Source organism: Falco punctatus, assembly GCF_963210335.1.
Source record: "Falco punctatus genome assembly, chromosome: 2".
Lineage (NCBI taxonomy): Eukaryota > Metazoa > Chordata > Aves > Falconiformes > Falconidae > Falco > Falco punctatus.
In genome coordinates, this window is record NC_137581.1 from 18159840 (window position 1) to 18178772 (window position 18933).

General features: G+C 42.8%; 1 protein-coding gene across 3 annotated transcripts in view; it reads right to left on the minus strand.

Annotated features, from left to right (window-relative positions):
- Positions 1 to 11093, minus strand: part of SLC35F2 (solute carrier family 35 member F2) — a 32281-nt gene extending 21188 nt beyond the window's left edge. For all 3 annotated transcript variants that reach the window (XR_013926328.1, XM_080377202.1, XM_080377203.1), the window contains exon 1: positions 1 to 11093. Coding sequence is in view for 2 of the 3 variants with exons in the window: in XM_080377202.1 (XP_080233328.1) it covers positions 1 to 137 (137 nt within the window). In the remaining variant the exon portion in view is untranslated.
- Positions 11094 to 18933: the final 7840 nt, after the last annotated feature.

Below are 18933 nucleotides of genomic sequence, written 5' to 3' on the forward strand. Positions count from 1 at the left end.
CAGGTGCAGAGCTTGGCCCTCAGCATCGCCAGCACCCGGCGCGGAGGAGCGGCGGCGGCCCCGGCAGACGTCTCGGCCCCGGGCGCAGCGGCCGCCGCAGCACCGGGCGGCGGCGCCCCACCAGCGGCCGCCTCCATGCGCGGCGCTGCCCCGGCCGAGAGCGAGAGGGAGGCGCGGCGGCGGCGGCGGCGGCGGCGGCGGCGGGACGGAAGCACCGCGCTCCCCAGCAGCCGCCGAGCCCGGCTTTGTGCCCGCCGAGGGGCCGCCCCCGGGAGGGGCAGGGCTGGTCCTGGGGCGGGGGGACGGAGCTGTCCTGCCTGCCCCGGGATGCTCCTCTCCCGTGGCGAGCCCCGGCCCCGCTGCGCACGCTGGGCGCAGGTGGGGGCACCGCAGAGCAGCAGCGGCGCAGGGCGGCTCCGGGAGCGCCAAGGCGAAGTTCACGTCCCTGCTGTCCGGCTCAGGCGGGCTGCGGGGGCTCGGGGCAGCTGCCCCGGCCCGGTGCCCTGGCTGCGGGTCACTGCCTTGGCCCCGGCCCCACCGCAGGCTTCGACCCCCAGGACCTGCGGAAGCCTGACTGCAGCTGGCCTCGTGTGCAGGCAGCTCGGGTCTCAGCTTCTAGTTACATGAAGCAAAGTTACTCTAAACCCTGAAATTTTAACTTCTCCCAGCCTTGTGCACAGCCTTGGGCGCCTCTGCCTCTAATGCTTCAGCTCCCACCTTTTTGCTGATGACACCCACGCCTGAGAGTTCACCTCGTCCCATTTGTCTTAACCCACATCGCAGACGAACTCACCTGCAGAACCTGGTGGCATTTTGCATACCCTGGTGGGGTTTTTAATAGCTCACACTTTTAATGATGCTCTCTATATGTCACACGTGGTGGAATTAAATCCCAGAAGTGCCTCCAGGAAGTGTAATCTGCTTTTGTTGGTGCAAGTATGTCACTGTCCTGGCTATGCTGTCATCCTTTCTGCCACAAGACACTCCTGCTCTCTACCCTCACCCGTTCCCTGCAGAGCACCATGGTTTAATCTTTCTCCCCGCAACACCACAATGCTTTTTTCAGACATGCTTTTCTCTGTCACAGTTCCCTCATTCAAGATGTGTTTATCTCCCTTTGCAATTACCCAAATTCATCCTCATAGGATTTGATTTTGGAGTGTATAAGAGGCATTACTCTGCCATTTTCAGGTCACCTTCATAACTCCATGTGCCTGGTAGTCCCTTTTCAGCAGAAAGGTGAATTTTAGTCTCCCACCTCCCAAGGGCCAAGCCCTATCCACTAAGGTGCTGGCTACGCGGTGGAGGATTGGTCCCCAAATCCCCTCTTTGACTGTGATTGTGTAGTACTAAAGCTGTAGGTCGCTATGAGATAAAAGCTGTATAATTATATGTCTTAAGAGGGCATTCATAAATTTACTTTTATGTTTATAATATACATACCAATTTCTATATTATATTGATATTTTATTGGTTTTTTATTCGCTTGTGTAACAGAATAGTTTATGGTTTTTTTTAGTTTTGAATTCCCAATCCAACAAAAATCCTGCTGTGACTCCCACAAGAAATCAGTCTGTCAAAATTAGTTTCTGTGTTGTGGTAGTTATGAGTTAGGTCATGCTGGTCACAACTCTCCATAACCTAAAGTAACAGTAAGTATAATAGAAGGAGAACTATCAGACCCTGCATATTTCATCATATCTGAGCTCCACAGCTGTGGTACTATTATCTTCACCTTTAATTTTATTGATCCTATATCTGCAATCTGCTGCTGATTCTCCAGAGATAGGAGAATCACGTCTTCGGTGCTTTTTGCCTCCATTTAAGCTCAGATCTTGGAATTCCTTGCTACAGGTAGGCTGCAGCAGCCCCACCCCGGCAAGCTGCCACCAGGCTGGGGCTTTACACCGGAGCTGCTCAGCTGCAGAAGGATTGCAGTCCCAGAGGGGTATCTGTGTACTGCAAAAATACGACACAAAGTAATGAGTTTAAACAGGCGGGGATTTCTTTTTAATTTGATTTCTTTAATAAAAAAAAATAAAATAAAAAGTTTTTTAAAAAGTCAAACCAACAGCAACAACCATTTTTAAAAGTGCCCTTTGTCACACTTTGGGGACTAAGTTCATTTCAGAGTATGATAAACTTTGCTATCTCAGAAAATTTTTATGGCTTGTGGACAACATGGCCATGAATGCAGCAGAGCTACCCGAGACATCTAAACATGACTTCGTGTTCAGCTACTCCTGCTCCAGGTTCCTGCTTTTACTACGATTCAGGGTTCACCTCAGGTGTGACTGTGGCTCTGTGTTTCTGGTTTTTTGTCAGCCCCTGAGTTTGCCTCATGCTGCACCGAAGCCATACAGGTGCCTGGAGTGTGTGCCGGCCAGGCGGCCCAGCTCCGGAGACACTCTCCATTCCGCCCAGAACTGGTCTTTATCGCCAGCACCAGTGGAAACTTGGGAGTGTGTGCAATTAAGGCTGCGCAGCGTCTTTCAGATACAGAAACTCTGTTCCCGGTAGTCTACAAAAATAACTCGTTCCACGGTAACATGGTTTACTGTGTCTTTTTCAGGATGAGAGAAATGCCAGAGTGGCAGCAGTTGATCTGCATGCAGGTTGTATCTGGATGCTTAATAGGCCTCTAGACAGTAGGCACATACCTCTTTTTTGACTTCGAGAAAGTGTTGATAAAGAACTATTAGCAATACATTTGTAGGATTTTTGAAAAGAAATTATTTCTCTTAAAAATTTGTATCTAAAATATCAAATTATTTTGAAATGTGATTGAAAGGAACTAAGAATCTAAATATTTCTTATAGTTGGTTATGTTCAAGAATGGTTGAAGGATAACCCAAAAGTGACAGCACAGATATTTTTGCTACTTTAAAAAAAAAAAATTACTTTTGAGCTGAGAACAAATAAAAAAATTAGCACAGCCGTAACAAACGGGGCACAGACATAGCTCTCATATCCTCATCTGCTTTCAACTCCTTTTAGTTAAACAGTTTTATTTCAGTATGTCCTATCAGGCTGTTCCTCCTGCTAAGAAAATCGTAAGTCTGAGCAGGTGATAAAAGTAGGTAACAATGATAGCAAGTAAAAACACAGAACATAACATTTAAGTTGACAGCATCTGCTTTAAGTTTCAAGGAATTTGAATTGCAATGCCATTGTACACCTAGACACCTTGCTGTATGTTATAGAGCAAAATAATATTTTCTGCATTTACCTTGTCAACAAAAGGAAAGGCAAAATATATCACATAAATTGAACTTCAAACTGAAACTGGAGAAGTGATTCCTTGTAAAATTATGAGCAAGCATCATTTTAGTTTTTTTTTAATTGGAAGTATTTATGCCACTAGAGGTCCTTCATGGTCAGGTTATGATTTCCTCCACATTGGTTTGGGTTTTTTCTATTTCTTTATCCATGCTACATACAAGAATTACTGTCTCTAAAGAAATTTCTTTTGTTTAATGTAATATATTCTTAGAATAATAGAATGTTTTTTCCTTGATTAAGCTTTTTCGGAGAAAATATTAATACAAGGATTTTTTTCAAATATTTCTTCAATGAAGCTCTTGGTTTATTATGAAATAAGATGTTATTTATTTTTTAATTCAACAATTGCATGTTTTCACATTTCCACTTTTTCATCATCTTACACCACCTCTCCAACATAACCACTTTTCTCTTAGAAAAACAAAGGAAGGAAGCAAAGGTTAAACCAATGAGCAAAATTAGGATGAATAACTGGAACGATAAAACAATATGTAAGATAGTTTTAATCTGCTGCTTCATTATTTTCTTATTTTTCCCAATTAGAAGCCAGTCAAAAATGTTTGAAACCTATTTGGAAGAGCTGTGCAGCCTTGGAATTGAGATTAAATTTATCACTACAGAACACAATGACATTTATTGGGAAACTAGTAACAAAGATTTGTAGCATAAGCTGAACATTTGGAAGTGATTAGGAACCAAGGCAAAGAAATACTTGCTGTTCCCAGGATGGCCATGAAATGAAAAGGCCTAATAGCTGCACAAAGACAAAATGTAGTCCAAGGATGCATCAGCTGGATTCAAGAAAGGGATGTGTTAGACTATACAAAATCCTGGGCAAACTTTTTTTCTGAAATATGGTGTTATGTGCTGGTTACTCACATTCAAGAAAAATGTGCAGAAAGATGCAAAAGGATCTACACAAGACCACAAAAGTTTGTCTTGTTAGTCTAGTAAAGGACACTGAGACAGGATAGGACCACTGTCAAAAATGTACCCTAGAAAAAGAAAGACACTTCTTTAAATAAAAGACAATGTTAGCACAAGAACAAACGTCAATACAAAATATTAGGTTTAGGCTGAAAATGAGGAGACAGCTCCTTGCTAATATTTGCAATACAGCTGTGTCTATTAGGATCATCAGGGCCTGGAAGAGATTTTCCATAGGAGTAGCAGAAATAAGAAAATAACTACCTGGCAGCTGGGCATTAGCCCTGATAGCCAAAAGATTCCCTCCTATCTTGTATCTACAGAATAAAAGGATTTGCAGATGAAGGAAATCACAATTTTAAAATTATATATTCTAACGTTCTCTAAAATTAGCCAGAAAAAATTAATCTGAGAAACATCACAATAAGATACTCAGAGCAAAAACACGCCTTATGGCTGTGTGACGTATCTTGCAGTGCAGGGGTGGTTCTGCTGTCTCTACCAAGAAGGAAATACAAAGAATACATTTCCACATCACAACGTCAAAAAGAAGTATTAACTAAGCAAAAGCAACTGAATGAGAAGGGGTGTGAATTTCAGTATGTGGAGAGTTCTATTTATGAGAAAAGATCCAAAATGGAATTTAGGTACTTGATTGTCACTGAAAATCACCAGAGCCAATGGAAATGGTAAGACAGAGGGTGGCATTTTGGGGGCAATCAATATGAGGTCACACAAGTTTTTATGCATCAGTAATTCTGATCTCACACACCATCCTCACTTCCAGTTCATCTGAGATGCAAACCCCTGCTTGGAACTGTACCAAGGCAGAAAAAAATGGGGGGTTGTGGCAAATGTAGTGCCCCTGAGGCCTAAGTACACCAACGTGGGTGCTGATTTCACTGATAACTAGTAAAATCTCAAAGGACGCTGGCTTTGCACACAGTCCAAACACAGCTCCCTCAAATCTTTAGTCTTAGAGCACTGACACCAACATAAGTGATACCAAAAAGGTTAAGGGGAAAACTGGAGATTACAGTTTCAAACCAAGAGCTATATGTCAGAAAGGCAGACATAATAAAGCCCAAGGACCATTAAAATTTACATCTACTTAGCACATGTTGATAGCATGACCTTTTCTCCCAGACTGTCTGTCCCTGAAATGAAGGAAACTGTTCTTCAACCCACTGACAGATTTCTTTCTCTCAAGAGAATCGTATTCTCCTGGTAGTTTCACAGGCTAGCATTTAACACCTCTCACTGTGCAGCCACAGCCTACAATAAGACCTTTTCAACAGGCATCTTCTGCTCTTTGGACTAAATGGAATGTTTTTGATTTTATTTTAGTTGATCACTCTGATGACTATGAAAATAATATTCAAAAAGGCCCAGCAAAATTGCCTTGACTTTCCTCTATACAGACCAGGGTACCCTATCTGAAAGTTTTCCACATTATTTAGGAATTACAGCCTAAAGTTTGGGAAGCCTTTGCAATTTGTTTTCCAGGGAGAAACTCCTGGCTGCATTTCTGTCAGACTGGGTAAAGCACACAGAATGGTTACTCTGGCCTGCACGATCAGCCCAGGATCTGGTAATCCAGTGTGCCAGCCATTCAGTTCGTGCTTTCAGCATGGAATCCCAGCTCTGCTCTGGTGTGGGGTGCTGGGAGTCATACCTTCCAGGGGACCCACTTTCCCAAGCCACTATGCTAAGCCTTCCACCTCTGGCCACATGGTCCTACCCCTTCTCTTGTATACCTGTAATCCTGCAAGGAGCTCATGAGGCTGCTTGAGCCACCAGAAAACACCTTAGGATTTTGGGGGTTGGGTTTTTTTCCTAAATAAATCAATGTTCAATTGAATCAGCTCTCTGAATCAGATTCCTGTCAAGGAGAGGACCTCCAGTTCCAATGCAAAGGCAGAGGAATAGCAGGTAAGGGGTGGGGGTGACAACAGCAGCTCTGGTTCAGATCCATTTTGTCAGGATTGGGTTCTTCTTGGGGAAGCATATTTTAGTTGTGCTCCCACCCTATTTTTATATGACCAGATTAGGAATTTTAGTCTTTAAGAGAAAATCACTAACGAAGTAGTCTGTTTACTATGTTGATGCCATTTTTTAATCAAAATACCCTGTGACACTGCACTCAGCCCTGATATTACAGGAAAAATACATTCAGTGTATATTTAATTGGGAAACTTGCCATTCTGAGATCTTTCTTAACTGAGACTGCATTGTTTCTGCAGTATTCATTTCAGATTACTTGCTTGTCTGTGATGGGATGTTGTTGTAATGATCAATACTAAACTCACCATGGCAAAAGCCAGAATCCACAATTGATCCACCCTGCATGTGTGTGAATGCCAGACTTTGCATTGTGTAATTTATCTATAAATATTAACACTTGTACACAGACTAAAGCTGAGAAGAGACTAATCAGGTCCTCCCAAAACCAGGCTTAAGGGTAGGATAGTATTTTACAGACAGATGAGATCTGTGTCTCCACTCCCAAACTAGCAGAAGAGTTGGGACAGTCCTTCCATGTTTGTTTTTACACCTTATTGGCACTATCACTTTTCCTTCACACCTTGATGACAGAATTGTAGGTAAGAAGGTCTAAGACAGCATTGTGATGCCCCACCACAAACAAAATGGGGCTTCCATGCGAAATAAATTATTTCATTAGATCAACTAGTATAATTTGAAGACAGCATAGCTTGACACACAAGCAGTTCATCCAATTAGATTTGCAGTGTTGCAGACTTGGGCTGCGTCAATGCAGTATCATTAAGATAGGGAAATTAGAAAGTGGTTTTCTGAAAGAGCTTGCACCAGCATATTTTACCTCATCAGTGAAAGACTGACTGTGAGATAGTATATCATGCAGTCTGTGATGCACAGATAAATGGTCATATCTGAGAGAAGAAGCAAAGAAAAGCTAGTCCTTTCATTCTTGTCTGGTTTTGCCATATTCTTGTTTTGAAGTATTAAACATAATATTTCTGAATGTTCCTTTCAAAATGTTTCTTAGGGTTTATAAAAAAATATTCATAGAATCACAGAATAATTTTGGTTGGAAGGGATCTCTGGAGGCCACGTAGCCCAACCCCCGGCTTAATACAAGGTCAGCTAGAGCAGGTTGTTGACAGCCATGTCCTGTTGAGCTTGAATATCTCCAATCTACAAGATTCCACAACTCTCTGGGTCCCTGTTCCAGTGTTTAAGTACCTTCATGGTATAAAAAAAAAACCCAAAAACATAATCCTTATATCGAGTCAGAAATTCCCTTGCTGCAGACTGTGATTGTCAACCTTTGTCCTTTTGCTGCATGCCTCCAAGAACAGTCAGGCTCTGTCTTCTCTACATCTTCCCCTCAGGAAGGTGAAGAATGTAAGAAGATCCCTCTTAGTCTTCTCTTCTCCAGGTTCCCTCAGCTTCTTCTTGGATGTCATACGCTGCAGACCCCTGACCATCTTCATGACCTCCACTGGATACCCTCCTATATGCCATTTTCTTTCTTATACTAAAGAGCCCACACTTGAACACAGTAATGATTATTAAGATGATCATGCAGGGTGATTTCAGTAGTTTTAACATTTAAAGTCTCAGAAGCATAGTTTCTGCCAGTTCCTTTCTGAAGCCTTAAATTGTCTTACTTATTTATTGCTTCTTCATTCTTTTTGCTGTTCATATCTATATTGAAAGAAGTGTTACTTATTCTTAGGAAAGCCATTACTATTAAAACTAAAACATATCTTCTGACATTTTAAACCACACTTTGAGGAAAAGTATTTTGTAGAAATGTATTAGGTGTTACACACGAAAAAGAAGAAACTGAGTGTATCAACTTCAATGTGGAACTAAGATCAAATTATTTTTTCTTCATTTTAGGTTTTTGTCAGTATCAACAACATATGAGTAATACCAGACATTTGAATGGTGTTAAATAGAACTATTCTACATATAAAAAGATACTGTAGAAAACAAATATATATATATAAATAAATTTATATATAAATAACAGACACAAATAATGCAGAGGTAAACAATTTTAAATTATTTTTTCTAAAATTCCTATACATACAAAAGCCATTTCATTAAAATTTCCTGCTTGAACAAATTTTAGTTAAATAAAATGCTCATGTTTCATATCAATTCCTTCTTAGAAAAATAATTACTTTTTCTCAAGAACATTCTATTTCAGTATCAAGTATTTAAAGATTTATTTTTTTTAATATGTCTGTTCTTCTACCCATGTTGGGGTTCAGGTCTTCGTATTTTCATTCTGAAGAGTTCCTAAACACTTTCTTTAAGTGAGGAGAGAGAGGAAAATTTTTGTAAAAGTAGAAGAAAAGTTAAAGAGGTTAGGTGTCAACCAGACCTGTGGAACAGCATTCCACTCTCTGGTTTAATCTTGGCAAGACATTCCACTAATGAGTAAGTGATGTAAACTGCACCTTTAACATAGCATTACTTTAGCTGAACTTTCACCATGTGGGAAGATACCGGAAGACATTTTGAACCTACAGTTTAATATACATTCAAAGGGAAATTGTATAGCTCTTCTCATAAAGTAACACAAAATAAGCAATGTTAATTTACTTCTCCCCCCCCCACAATAAATATTAGTCTCCCAGACACTTGCAAAGCTTGGTTGCCAGGTTAGGGAAATGTTAAGTAGCCATTTATCTTCACATGTTGAAGTGCCTTCCTAAACATTTTCACTAGGAAATGTAACTAGATAGTTTTAGCCATTCCTATTCCTATTATGATTCCATTAGGACTAAGACTGATCACAGAATTCTTTTTATCTGACAGCCTTAATATATATGCAATCTTAGTATAATCAATGTTATGTAAACCCTGTAACAGAGTACTATGAGTATTGCTTTGTCATTCTGTTTGGGTATGATAAATGTAATATCCCATGCAAGGAAAGACTTGCTATTACATCTGTGAAAGAAAAACAACAGCTAGACTGATTTACAGGAAGCACTTACATGATTTTATTACAAAGTCACTGTTTTATGAAAACCATAATTTTTGTTGTGCATCCTGTTTCTTCAGTTAACAATTTTTTTCCTGTGTGTCTCTTTGGCATATAAATTTTTCGGGTACCCCCCCAACAACCACTTGATCCACCAGTATCCCTTAGTCCACCATTACCACTCAGCTCACTCATACCACTAAACCCCTTGCCACCATTATCCAGCCTACCAAATCAGACAGTGGTACCAGCCATAACTTCAGCAGTCACATCATGTCACCTCAGATTACACTGATCACTTCCAAGACACCTTCTAATTCAGTAACAAGTATGTGCAAATCAATGGTTGTTCTATTCTGCCAGCATGCTAAGGTATGTTCTCTTGTTATCTGCATTGCATTAATGGTGAGTTAAAACTTTTTCAAATAGCTCTGATTACTTCTGCATTATGAAAAGATTGTTGTGCTTCCTGAAGCTGTAAATAGTACAGTATCTTGGGCAATGCATACGTAAGAAAAAGAGCTTTCTAGATTTGTAGTCAAATATGTATTTACTTGTATTTTGACTCACCTGGAACTGTCAGACCTTTTCCCATTTCATTGCAAATCAGAACTTTACCAAGATCAAGGTATTCTGCTATTTGGCAATCATGAGCCAGATTTTTATTTGAGTTAGACCGCAATAAATTCAGAGTGACTGCCAAGACTGTACGTATACATGTGAACTCAAACTTTGATCTAGTGACATTTCAGGATCACCATGAAGGCTCACAGATTAAAATGACTTAATTCATAGGACTAGGTAGCTAAGCTTGCCAGCTGGCTTTGACTATCTGTAACTACTGGATGTAGGCAAAAAAAAAAAAAAAAAAAAAAGTCTCTACAAATATTTGACATAAATGCATCTACTTGTATGAAATATGAAAACCTGAATGTTTGGTAAGTGTCAACCAAGGTAAGCTAGTTTTTATCTTCAGGTCTGGCTCGAAGGGAGCTGGTGATGGACCTGCAAGCGAGCTGTGCATACTTAGCGCTTCCCGGAAAGGTGGCCTGCGCTCAGAAAACAACCCTTTTAAAACTAGCTGAGTAATTGTCTTCCAAACTGTTTGATACTCTCATACAGACAACTGCTTGTACTAAATAGCATTCCTTATGGTGTTTCTGTTACGGCAGCGAACACGATGCCGTTGTTACAGGAGACTGCAGAGAAGACAGTGGGGGAAATGCATCTTAACCACAGCAATTGGGATTTATTTCTGGAAAAAGTGGTTTTTATAAAAACGATCCATCTATAAACGTGTCTGTGGGTCTGCTCCTGAAAACCACGGACAATCTCGTCAGCACCAAAGGGTTTTTTTTTTCCCTTTGGCTTCAGCAAAAAGTATGTCAAAGGTTTTTTTCCATCTTAAAATACCATTGGTCACAAACACGTGGGTACATCTTTGGTATACCACACCACTAGCACAACACGTCATCGAAACTAATTACCAAGTTTAATTACAGCTAATGCACCCACATAGACCTAGCAAACCAGTCAAACACGTGCTTTAGGGCAGAGATTTTAGCAGGTAAAATATCGACTTTTTCTATAATTTTGTGTTAAAGCATTTGTTTTTAAAACGTTCCACTTGAACTTTATTACACGTTTTCAGAACTCCAGCTCGTAACCCCCCACCTTGGCCCCCCACCCACCCCTCAGTTCGCCGCCGCGGAAGGTGAACACACACCCCTCCCCGCAGCGGCGGAGGGCGCCCCCTCGCGCTAAAATGGCGCCTCCACCGGCCGCCCAACGGCTGGGGACGGGGCGGGGCGGGAGCGCTCGGCTGCCCGCGGGAGGGGGGCGCATGCGCCTTTCCGGCGCCGCTTGAGTGAGGGGGCCGGCTGGCAGCGCTGCCCGGGCTCAGCCCTACCTGTGCCGGGGTCGCTGGGGCTTTTCGTTCTGCACGTCAGCGTCTGAGGAGGGCTTGGTTCAGCAGGCGGCCGGGCGGCTCCCGTGTCGTTGGGATAGCCCTCGGTGTGGCTGGCCTTGGTCTTCTCAGCCCCCGAGTTCGTGCGGTGGGGTGCAGGCACCGTGCCTGTGCCCTTGCCCTGCGATGGAGCTGTGGGGGGTGTCTTCGTGCAGATTCAGAGGGTCTGTGCTGCACAGGTGTTACCCCAAATCTGGGTTCTTCACCCAGGCTAGGTGTTCGTTTATTGCCTGTCTGCGCAGAGGTGGGTGCTGGGTGGTAAATCCACAAAGCTAGCACACGTCTGACACACGGTAACACATCTTAACACGCTTGGAACAATTCTTTGCAATTACGTTTGGTCACACTTAATTTTCGTTGATTCTTACAACTTTTGTCGTCATTTAAAGGTACAGCATTTTTTTTTTTTTCACCTCATGATCTGTGGGCAGGGGCTTTGCCAGTAGGGGGGCTTCTTTGCTCAAAAGTGGATCTTTTAGTGTGCCAGTTAGGGTAGTTCACACATAGTTCAAGTGATTTTCTGTTTAGTCGCATTAACCAGTTGGCTCTCCTTGAGCTTGTTACCTTGTTACCTCTTAGCTTAAGGATTTACGGTGTCTATCCTTGTCCCAGGGCCGTGTTCTGTCAACCAGTTTGTAAGAATTAACATACTTTTCAAAGTCTTTCTTATTTTTCATTATGGATATTTACATTTTTTTAATCTTTTTAATTTTTTTTTTTTTTAAAGTAAATAAATCTTGTATCGAAGGGAGGAGATGAAAGCAGCTTTAGGACCAAAGCCGGACTCATGTGCAGGAGGTGCACCTAAGCCTGTTTGGTACAAAGTGGTTTGCTGTGCCAGTGCATCTCTAGATACAATACAGAACGCTTTTTTCACCAATTTTCCATTACACATGTGCATGCGTGCAGGGGTCGGTGGGCTGCTTTTGGGGCAATACTGCCTGTGGTGACTGAAATGCTAATACTGAAAGTGCATATGTATATTATATGCATATCTGTGTGCACCACGGGTTTGCTATTTTGTGTTTAGAAAATTGATGGGTCACTTTTAAACTTTATCCAATGAACATTTCCTAATACATTCCACACTAATGGTTAGTTCTTACTGATTATCACCCAATAGTCAAAATGGTCTTTAGCAGTATATCCAAACTTAGATATCAGTATACAATACTGTGGAGCTGATACTATATTGTAAGCACTGATGATCACAGTAATGGATGGCCTTAGTCACAAAGGTGGAAGTGATTAGATTCAGGCACTCTCTAATGAGAAATGCTGAAACCAGTGTGCTTCATCTTCTCACCTCCCCACAAATTTGGTATCTTGTACTTTTACAAGATTGAATTTCTAGCAGTGCCATTTTTCTCTGCTTTGGCTCTGCTAGCAGCCCTATTGGACTATGGTCTGTGTAGAGAAGGGCCACTCAGATTCAAAGGGAGAAAGGAAAAACAGCTGGGTATTTTAACTACATCTGTTTTGATTTCTTTTTCTCTGGCAATAGGACAACTTTGGGGCAGCAGTGAAATAAGCACGGACCAAACCGTGAAGTTACAAAGGTCCTTAACAGTTTCAAAGAAACTACCTTCCCTTTCAAGTGAGAAAGATGGTGGTAATTAAAAAGATAAAAGCTGTGGTTTGTTTATGCAGGGAGGAGACACAAAAGGCCAAAGCTCAGCTAGAGTTAAAACTGTCCAGTGTTCTTTCAGGTAACAAGAAGATAACTTTTTTAAGTATGTTAATAGCAAGAGGAGGTCTAAAGAAAATACTGGACCAATACTTGTTGAAGATGGTCATCTGGCTAATAGGGATGAAGAACAAGCAGAGGCATTCAATGCATTTTTTGCCTCAGTCTCTAGTAACACTTACAGTCCTTGAGCTGCCCGGACCCCTGAATTGGAGGATGACGAGTGTGGGAACGGTGACTTTCCATTTGTGGACACTGAAATTGTAAGGGACCAGCTGTATCAGCTGAAAGTTCGTAAGTCCATGGGGCCTGATGAGATTCATCGCAGAGTTCTGAAGGAGCTAGTGGATGTTATGCCAAGACCCCTCTCAGTTGGTCTTGGGAGCCTGGGGAGGTCCCTGCTGACTGGAAGCTAACCAACGTATTCCTGTCTACAAAAAGAGTGTGAGAGAAGACCTAGGGAACCAACGACCTGTTCCTCTAACCTCAGTTCCTGGAAAAATTATGGAGGAGATTGTACTGCATACTACTGAAAGATATTTAAAGAATAATGCAATCATAAGCACAGTCAACGTGAGTTCACAAAAGGAAAGTCCTGTTTAACTAATCTGATATCCTGTGATAAGGTCACCTGCCTAGTGGATGAAGGGAAGGTGCTGGATGTAGTTTTTCTGGATTTTGGTAAGGCTTTTGATACTGTCCCTCACAACATCCTTCTCAACAAGTTGTGCACCTGTGGGATGAGCAGATTTGCAGTGGAGAACTGGCTGAAGGGCAGAGCTGAAAGGGCTGTAGCCAGTGGGACTACGTCTGGCTGGTGACTGGTCAGCAGCGCTGTTCCTCAGGGCTCAGTTCTAGGGCCAGTTCTGTTCAGTATATTTATCAATAATCTAGATTTGAATAAATATCAATAATCAGGAGTTGAATGCACCATCAGCAAGTTTGCTGATGTGTGCAGTTCTGAGCCCTACAATTTAAGAAGGATGTGAGGATGCTTGAATGTGTGTCCAGAAGAGCGCAACAAAGCTGGTGAAAGGGCTGAAAGGAATGTCTTTTGAGAGCAGCTAAGGATTTTGTGCTTGTCTAGTTTGGAGAAAAGGGGGCTGAGGGGGCGACCTCATTGCTCTGTACAGCTTCCTGAGGAGGGGAAGGGGAGACGGAGGCTCTGAGCTCTTTTCCCATACCCAGTGACAAGACACATGGGAATGGTTCAAAGCTGCACCAGGGGAGGTTCAGACTGGACATTAAGAAGCATTTCTTTACCAAGAGGGTGGTCAAACACTGGAGCAGGCTTCCTAGAGAAGTGGTCAATGCTCCAGGCCTGTCAGTGTTTAAGAGGCATTTGGACAATGCCCTTAGTAACACAGTTTTAGCTTCTGCTCAGCCCTGAAGTAGTCAGGCAATTGGACTAGATCATTGTAGGTCCCTTCCAACTGAAATAGTCTATTCCATTCTATTAAAAAGTTTCTATAACAATCACTGGGGGCAGAGGGAGGGGGGCAGGGGGGAAGCAAATGCTGTTCTGTTAAAAAGCTCTCTCTGATATTCTGAGTAAATAATGGTAAATAATTACTATTTCTTTGGTAATGTTTGATTTTTAAAGAGTAAAGAGCAATTTCTTCAGTATATATCACACTGATTCAGCATGCCAGACCATAGCATATGTTTTGAGGAAGGAAAAGTAGTTTCATTGTTTCCTTATCAAGGAAAATTTTTAACATTCATCATCATAATCTAAATGTTAAAATGTGAATTCTGCCAACTCAATAATGCATGCACCCAAGAAGGCACACATGGAAACACTACAGATAACAGATGTTACACCTTTGTTTTATGGAGTAGGTACACTTTAGGAACTGTGAGGATGTTGGACATACTCCAGAGATCTATCTTTAATTTCTTAAGTTAGCAAAAGTTACAAATACTGTCCCTGCACTTCTACACTATTAATTAAATTTTGTGAGTTGAAGTTTCAGCGCTATTCTGCTGCATTGCATTCATAGTAACCTTTTGTTGGTGGATTACATGGCTATTGCACATGCAATATAGACAAATACTCATCTGAATAGAGGCTCGGGTGCATCCACTTCTAGCATGAGAATGGTTTACTTTGTGCAGAGTCACTCATCTGAAAATGCTGGAGCTTCTTTCTGTATTGAGAGAAACTCACTGGTTTGAGGACTGTCAAATCTGGTAGCCCAAAAGAGGTGAGGCTGCCTCAGCTCCGTGTTGCCAGATGCAGTCAGTACTGAGGTGGACTATTGCATGTATTCCCAACAGTCCCACAGATGCTGTACACTATATGTACATATATACATATACATAGCTGACCACACAAACACAGATGGCATGAACAGCCTAATCTTGCCCCCTCTTATAATACTTAAATAAATAAAACTTAAAGTTTTATTAGTGTGGAATGTGTACATATATACAATATGGATCCCTCCACTAGTTGGCCTTAGACACTGTCCAGTAACTGACCCTGGATCCTTGGCCTTCCAGTTTACTTTGCGTGACACCACACAGAGCAATGGCTACATATATGGACTATGGATCTCCCCAGTAACTGTCCCTGGATCCCATTGTCTCCTCTTGACTCATGCTCAGAGACATATGCACACAGATGGGTCTCAGTTGACACCTGATCTCATAGTCTGTGCAGTAACTGGCTTCTATCTCTTGGTGTCTCCAGGAATCGACTGTCAGATTACTCTTGTCTCCCTAGTATTCAGCCCAGATCTATGGCAGCTCCAACACATGGCTCCCAAGCCTCTTATCCTTCTCACCAACTAATCCAACTTGATATTTGCAGGTGTACACACACTGGTATATACCCCTACATTGTACACAGTCTTCTCCAGAAAAGAAGCATCCTCCCTCAATCCAAAATTACTTCACCTGCAGGTGCTCAAATCATACCTCTCAGGTGAACTTTACAAAGATCACTAGAACAGGAGTTACCTTTAGTTTACAGCATCAAGATCTCAGTGTACAGTGTGATGTCTCTGAAGGTGAATCCAGTGTCCTACACCATATTTGCCAGTGCTAACATACTTTCACTTACAGTGTCAGAAAAGATAATGGCCTAGATGGACCTCACTCCAGAACAGGGCTCTTAAACCTTATCTGCAAAAACAAAACATAAGAGCTTCTCACTCTTACTGCCTTTGACATTTGTTCTCTATTGTTTCCTGTAAGGACTGAATTTGCTAGAAGCCATTCCAGAGCAGATCTTAGCTCAATGATCCACGTTCTGCACAAATTACAGCTTTGCAGCCAGTCTGGCTCCTAAATAGAGCATAATCTTAAGAAAGATGAGCACTTGTCTTTTCTAGTCTGTCTGTTTGCTGTGGGAAAGCAGTCTCATGTTGGGGAAATTTTGCTGATTTTTAATTTATTGCCAACTGCATAGTTTTAAATTATTGATTTGGGAGCACTGAGAAACAAGACAAAAATTAAATGCCTTGGGAAAACACCTCACCTTCAATCCAGACACCTCTCTTTCCCCATTTCTATTCTCCACTCCCCTTGCTTTTGCCAAGTGTTACCAGGGAGCACAGGAGACTGACATCACCATGCAGTGGTTTCCTTTTTGGCACTCCATGTTCCTTACACATTTCAACTGGCCCAGTGTGGATTCCTCCACAGACTTCAGTTTTGTTCAGTGTAGTAGCTGCTCCTGCAGAGATTCCTTCATGAGCTGCAGTCCCCTCAGGATGTATCTGCTCCTGTGTCATCCTCTGTGTGTCATCATGTGTATCCTCACACATCTCGTCCCAGCAGCCGCTCTTCATTACTAAATATATTTTCACAAAGGTGCTATCTGCTTCTCTGGGGTTTTGGCACATAGAGGATTGGTGTTATCGGTTGCCAAGCCAGCTGGAACCAGCTGTGACTGAAGGCAGTCCATGACCCTTTTCTACACAGGTCACCCCTGTAACCGCCCTGCTACCAGGCCTCTGCTAGTTCCGCCTGGTGTACCATTTTCTTTCAGTTTTTGGCAACTCAGACTCTTTCTAGTTAGGGGCTGTACTTGGGCAGCAGCATTTTCAGTCTCACTTCAGATTTCTCCAGCTCACCAGTGGATAGTGCTGCTTGTCAGCTTTGTCTACCATGGCACATAAGGCAGCTTTAAGGAGCTTCCTTTCCTTCAGTGCTGTACCCTTCAGCAGATAAAAAGAAAACAACATGCATGTGAGTACCAGCACTCCAGGATTTGAACACTGAGAATCCCTAAACGTCTTTGACTGATTCCTGCAAAACCCTGAGCTTTCCTTTTGAACCCAGACACATTCTGGGGTGTAAGAACAGAAGAGCTGAGAGCAAAGATGCTCAAATGGGCTTTGAGAGATCTCAGACAGGTGTTACGGTGAGGATTTGGCCTGTTGCTAGTAGTTTTCATTTTCATTCCTGGGCTCAGAAGGTCTGAGTTCTGTTTCAATTCAAAGTATGTTTTAGCTAGGAGCAGGACTTCACTGGTGGAAGGCTTGTCTGTATTTCTTTCTAAACCACAAAAATCTGGAGGAACAGTAATATTCCTGGCAGTAATACAGAATGACTCAGAAGGGGTAGTGGAAATGAAACCCTCTTGGGAGGGACTTCAGAGAGCTAGTTCTTTAATGGAGTGTAAACAGACCCTCATTAAAAACACCCCTTCTCCCCCCTGCACACCTCTCCCCTCTCTTTCTCTTCTCCCATCCCCTTACTGCACATTGCACTAAGTCCCTTCAGTGAGGCAAAGGGCAGCACAGGAGATTGGTGTCAGTGTGTGGTGGTTCCTCCATCAGTAGCGGTCCCTTTGGAGTCATGCCTTGTGTGCCCTGCTCAGGCAGCTCCATGGCTTTGGCCCCTGCTCAGGCATGGTTTTCTCTGTCCTCCTCCAGCCTGGGCACTTTTTCTTTTGTGCTGGTGCTTTCTGCCCTTTCTTAAATGCATCTTTTTCAGAGGTGCTACAAACCCATCTGATTGATTGGCTCAGAGGTACCATCAGCCTGGCTGATGTGCTCAGTTGTGACTTGCAGTGGGTCAGGTGGAGCTGTCTGGAACTGGCTGTGACCTTCCCACAAACCTCAGCCCTACAGCCCCCTTCCCAACCTGCCAATTATGCTGAATAGACAGACACATGAAATTTTAAAAATTACATGACTTCCCTGTGCCATGGGAGAGATGGTGCAGTGAGGCAGGGAAACTGGGCAGCCTGGAATTGTGGTTTCTTTCACAAGTAACTTGTTCTACAGGAGAGACAGTGAAATCCTGGGGAGGGACTGGATGGGTCAGTGTGGTGGGTCCTGCCATGCTGTGTCATCCTAGCACAGGGTTGTGGGTGGGTGTTGGGTTTTCCTGTGCTCTTTTCCACTGCTGGAGTTCCTCAAAGATTGCAGAGATGGTCCTGCATCCTGGAGCAGAGTCATAGGTCCTCCTTCCCCAGGGTCTTTTTTCAGCCACCTCCAGCTACCTCAGTAGCTTTCCATGTCCTTAGTTACAGGATTGGCTCAAGAACTGATGATTATGCCATTTGTTTTCTGATTTGCTGTTGTTTTCCAGTTGTTGCTTCAGTTACTTCTGGATGCTTTTGCACTTCTTAGTGATGAAGAGATCATTGGCACAACTTGGCTATCTGTGTCCTTGAGCACACCGAAACCATCCTAGGATGGACCCCTAGCTGGCAAAGGCCCCAGCCTTTCCTGCAATTCATCACAAGCATACTGACCAGTAACCTGTTTACAAATGTCCAGCTCCTTTTATCCCCTTTCTTCCATATTTTTCCACACTTGTTCCTCCCCAGTCCAATTCGATCTTTCCCTTCCCATCTTTGGTCCTTCCCCTAAACATCCCAAGTAAGTTTTGCACAACCCCAAAATGTTTTTTTCCAGCTTCCCATAGTGAGTCCCATGTTCCTGTAGGCAGTAATCCTCTCAGAATCTGTAGTGGGATTGATGAGGGATTGGTGGGGAGTGTCTTCTACTGACTCAGCTGGGTGTCTCCCCCTGTGGCTGGTGGCTCCCCTGTACCAGCCCTTGGAGCAACCCTGTCAGGAGCTCAGCCAGCTCTGGTGAGGTTACTGGGGTTCCCCTGCCTGTCAGG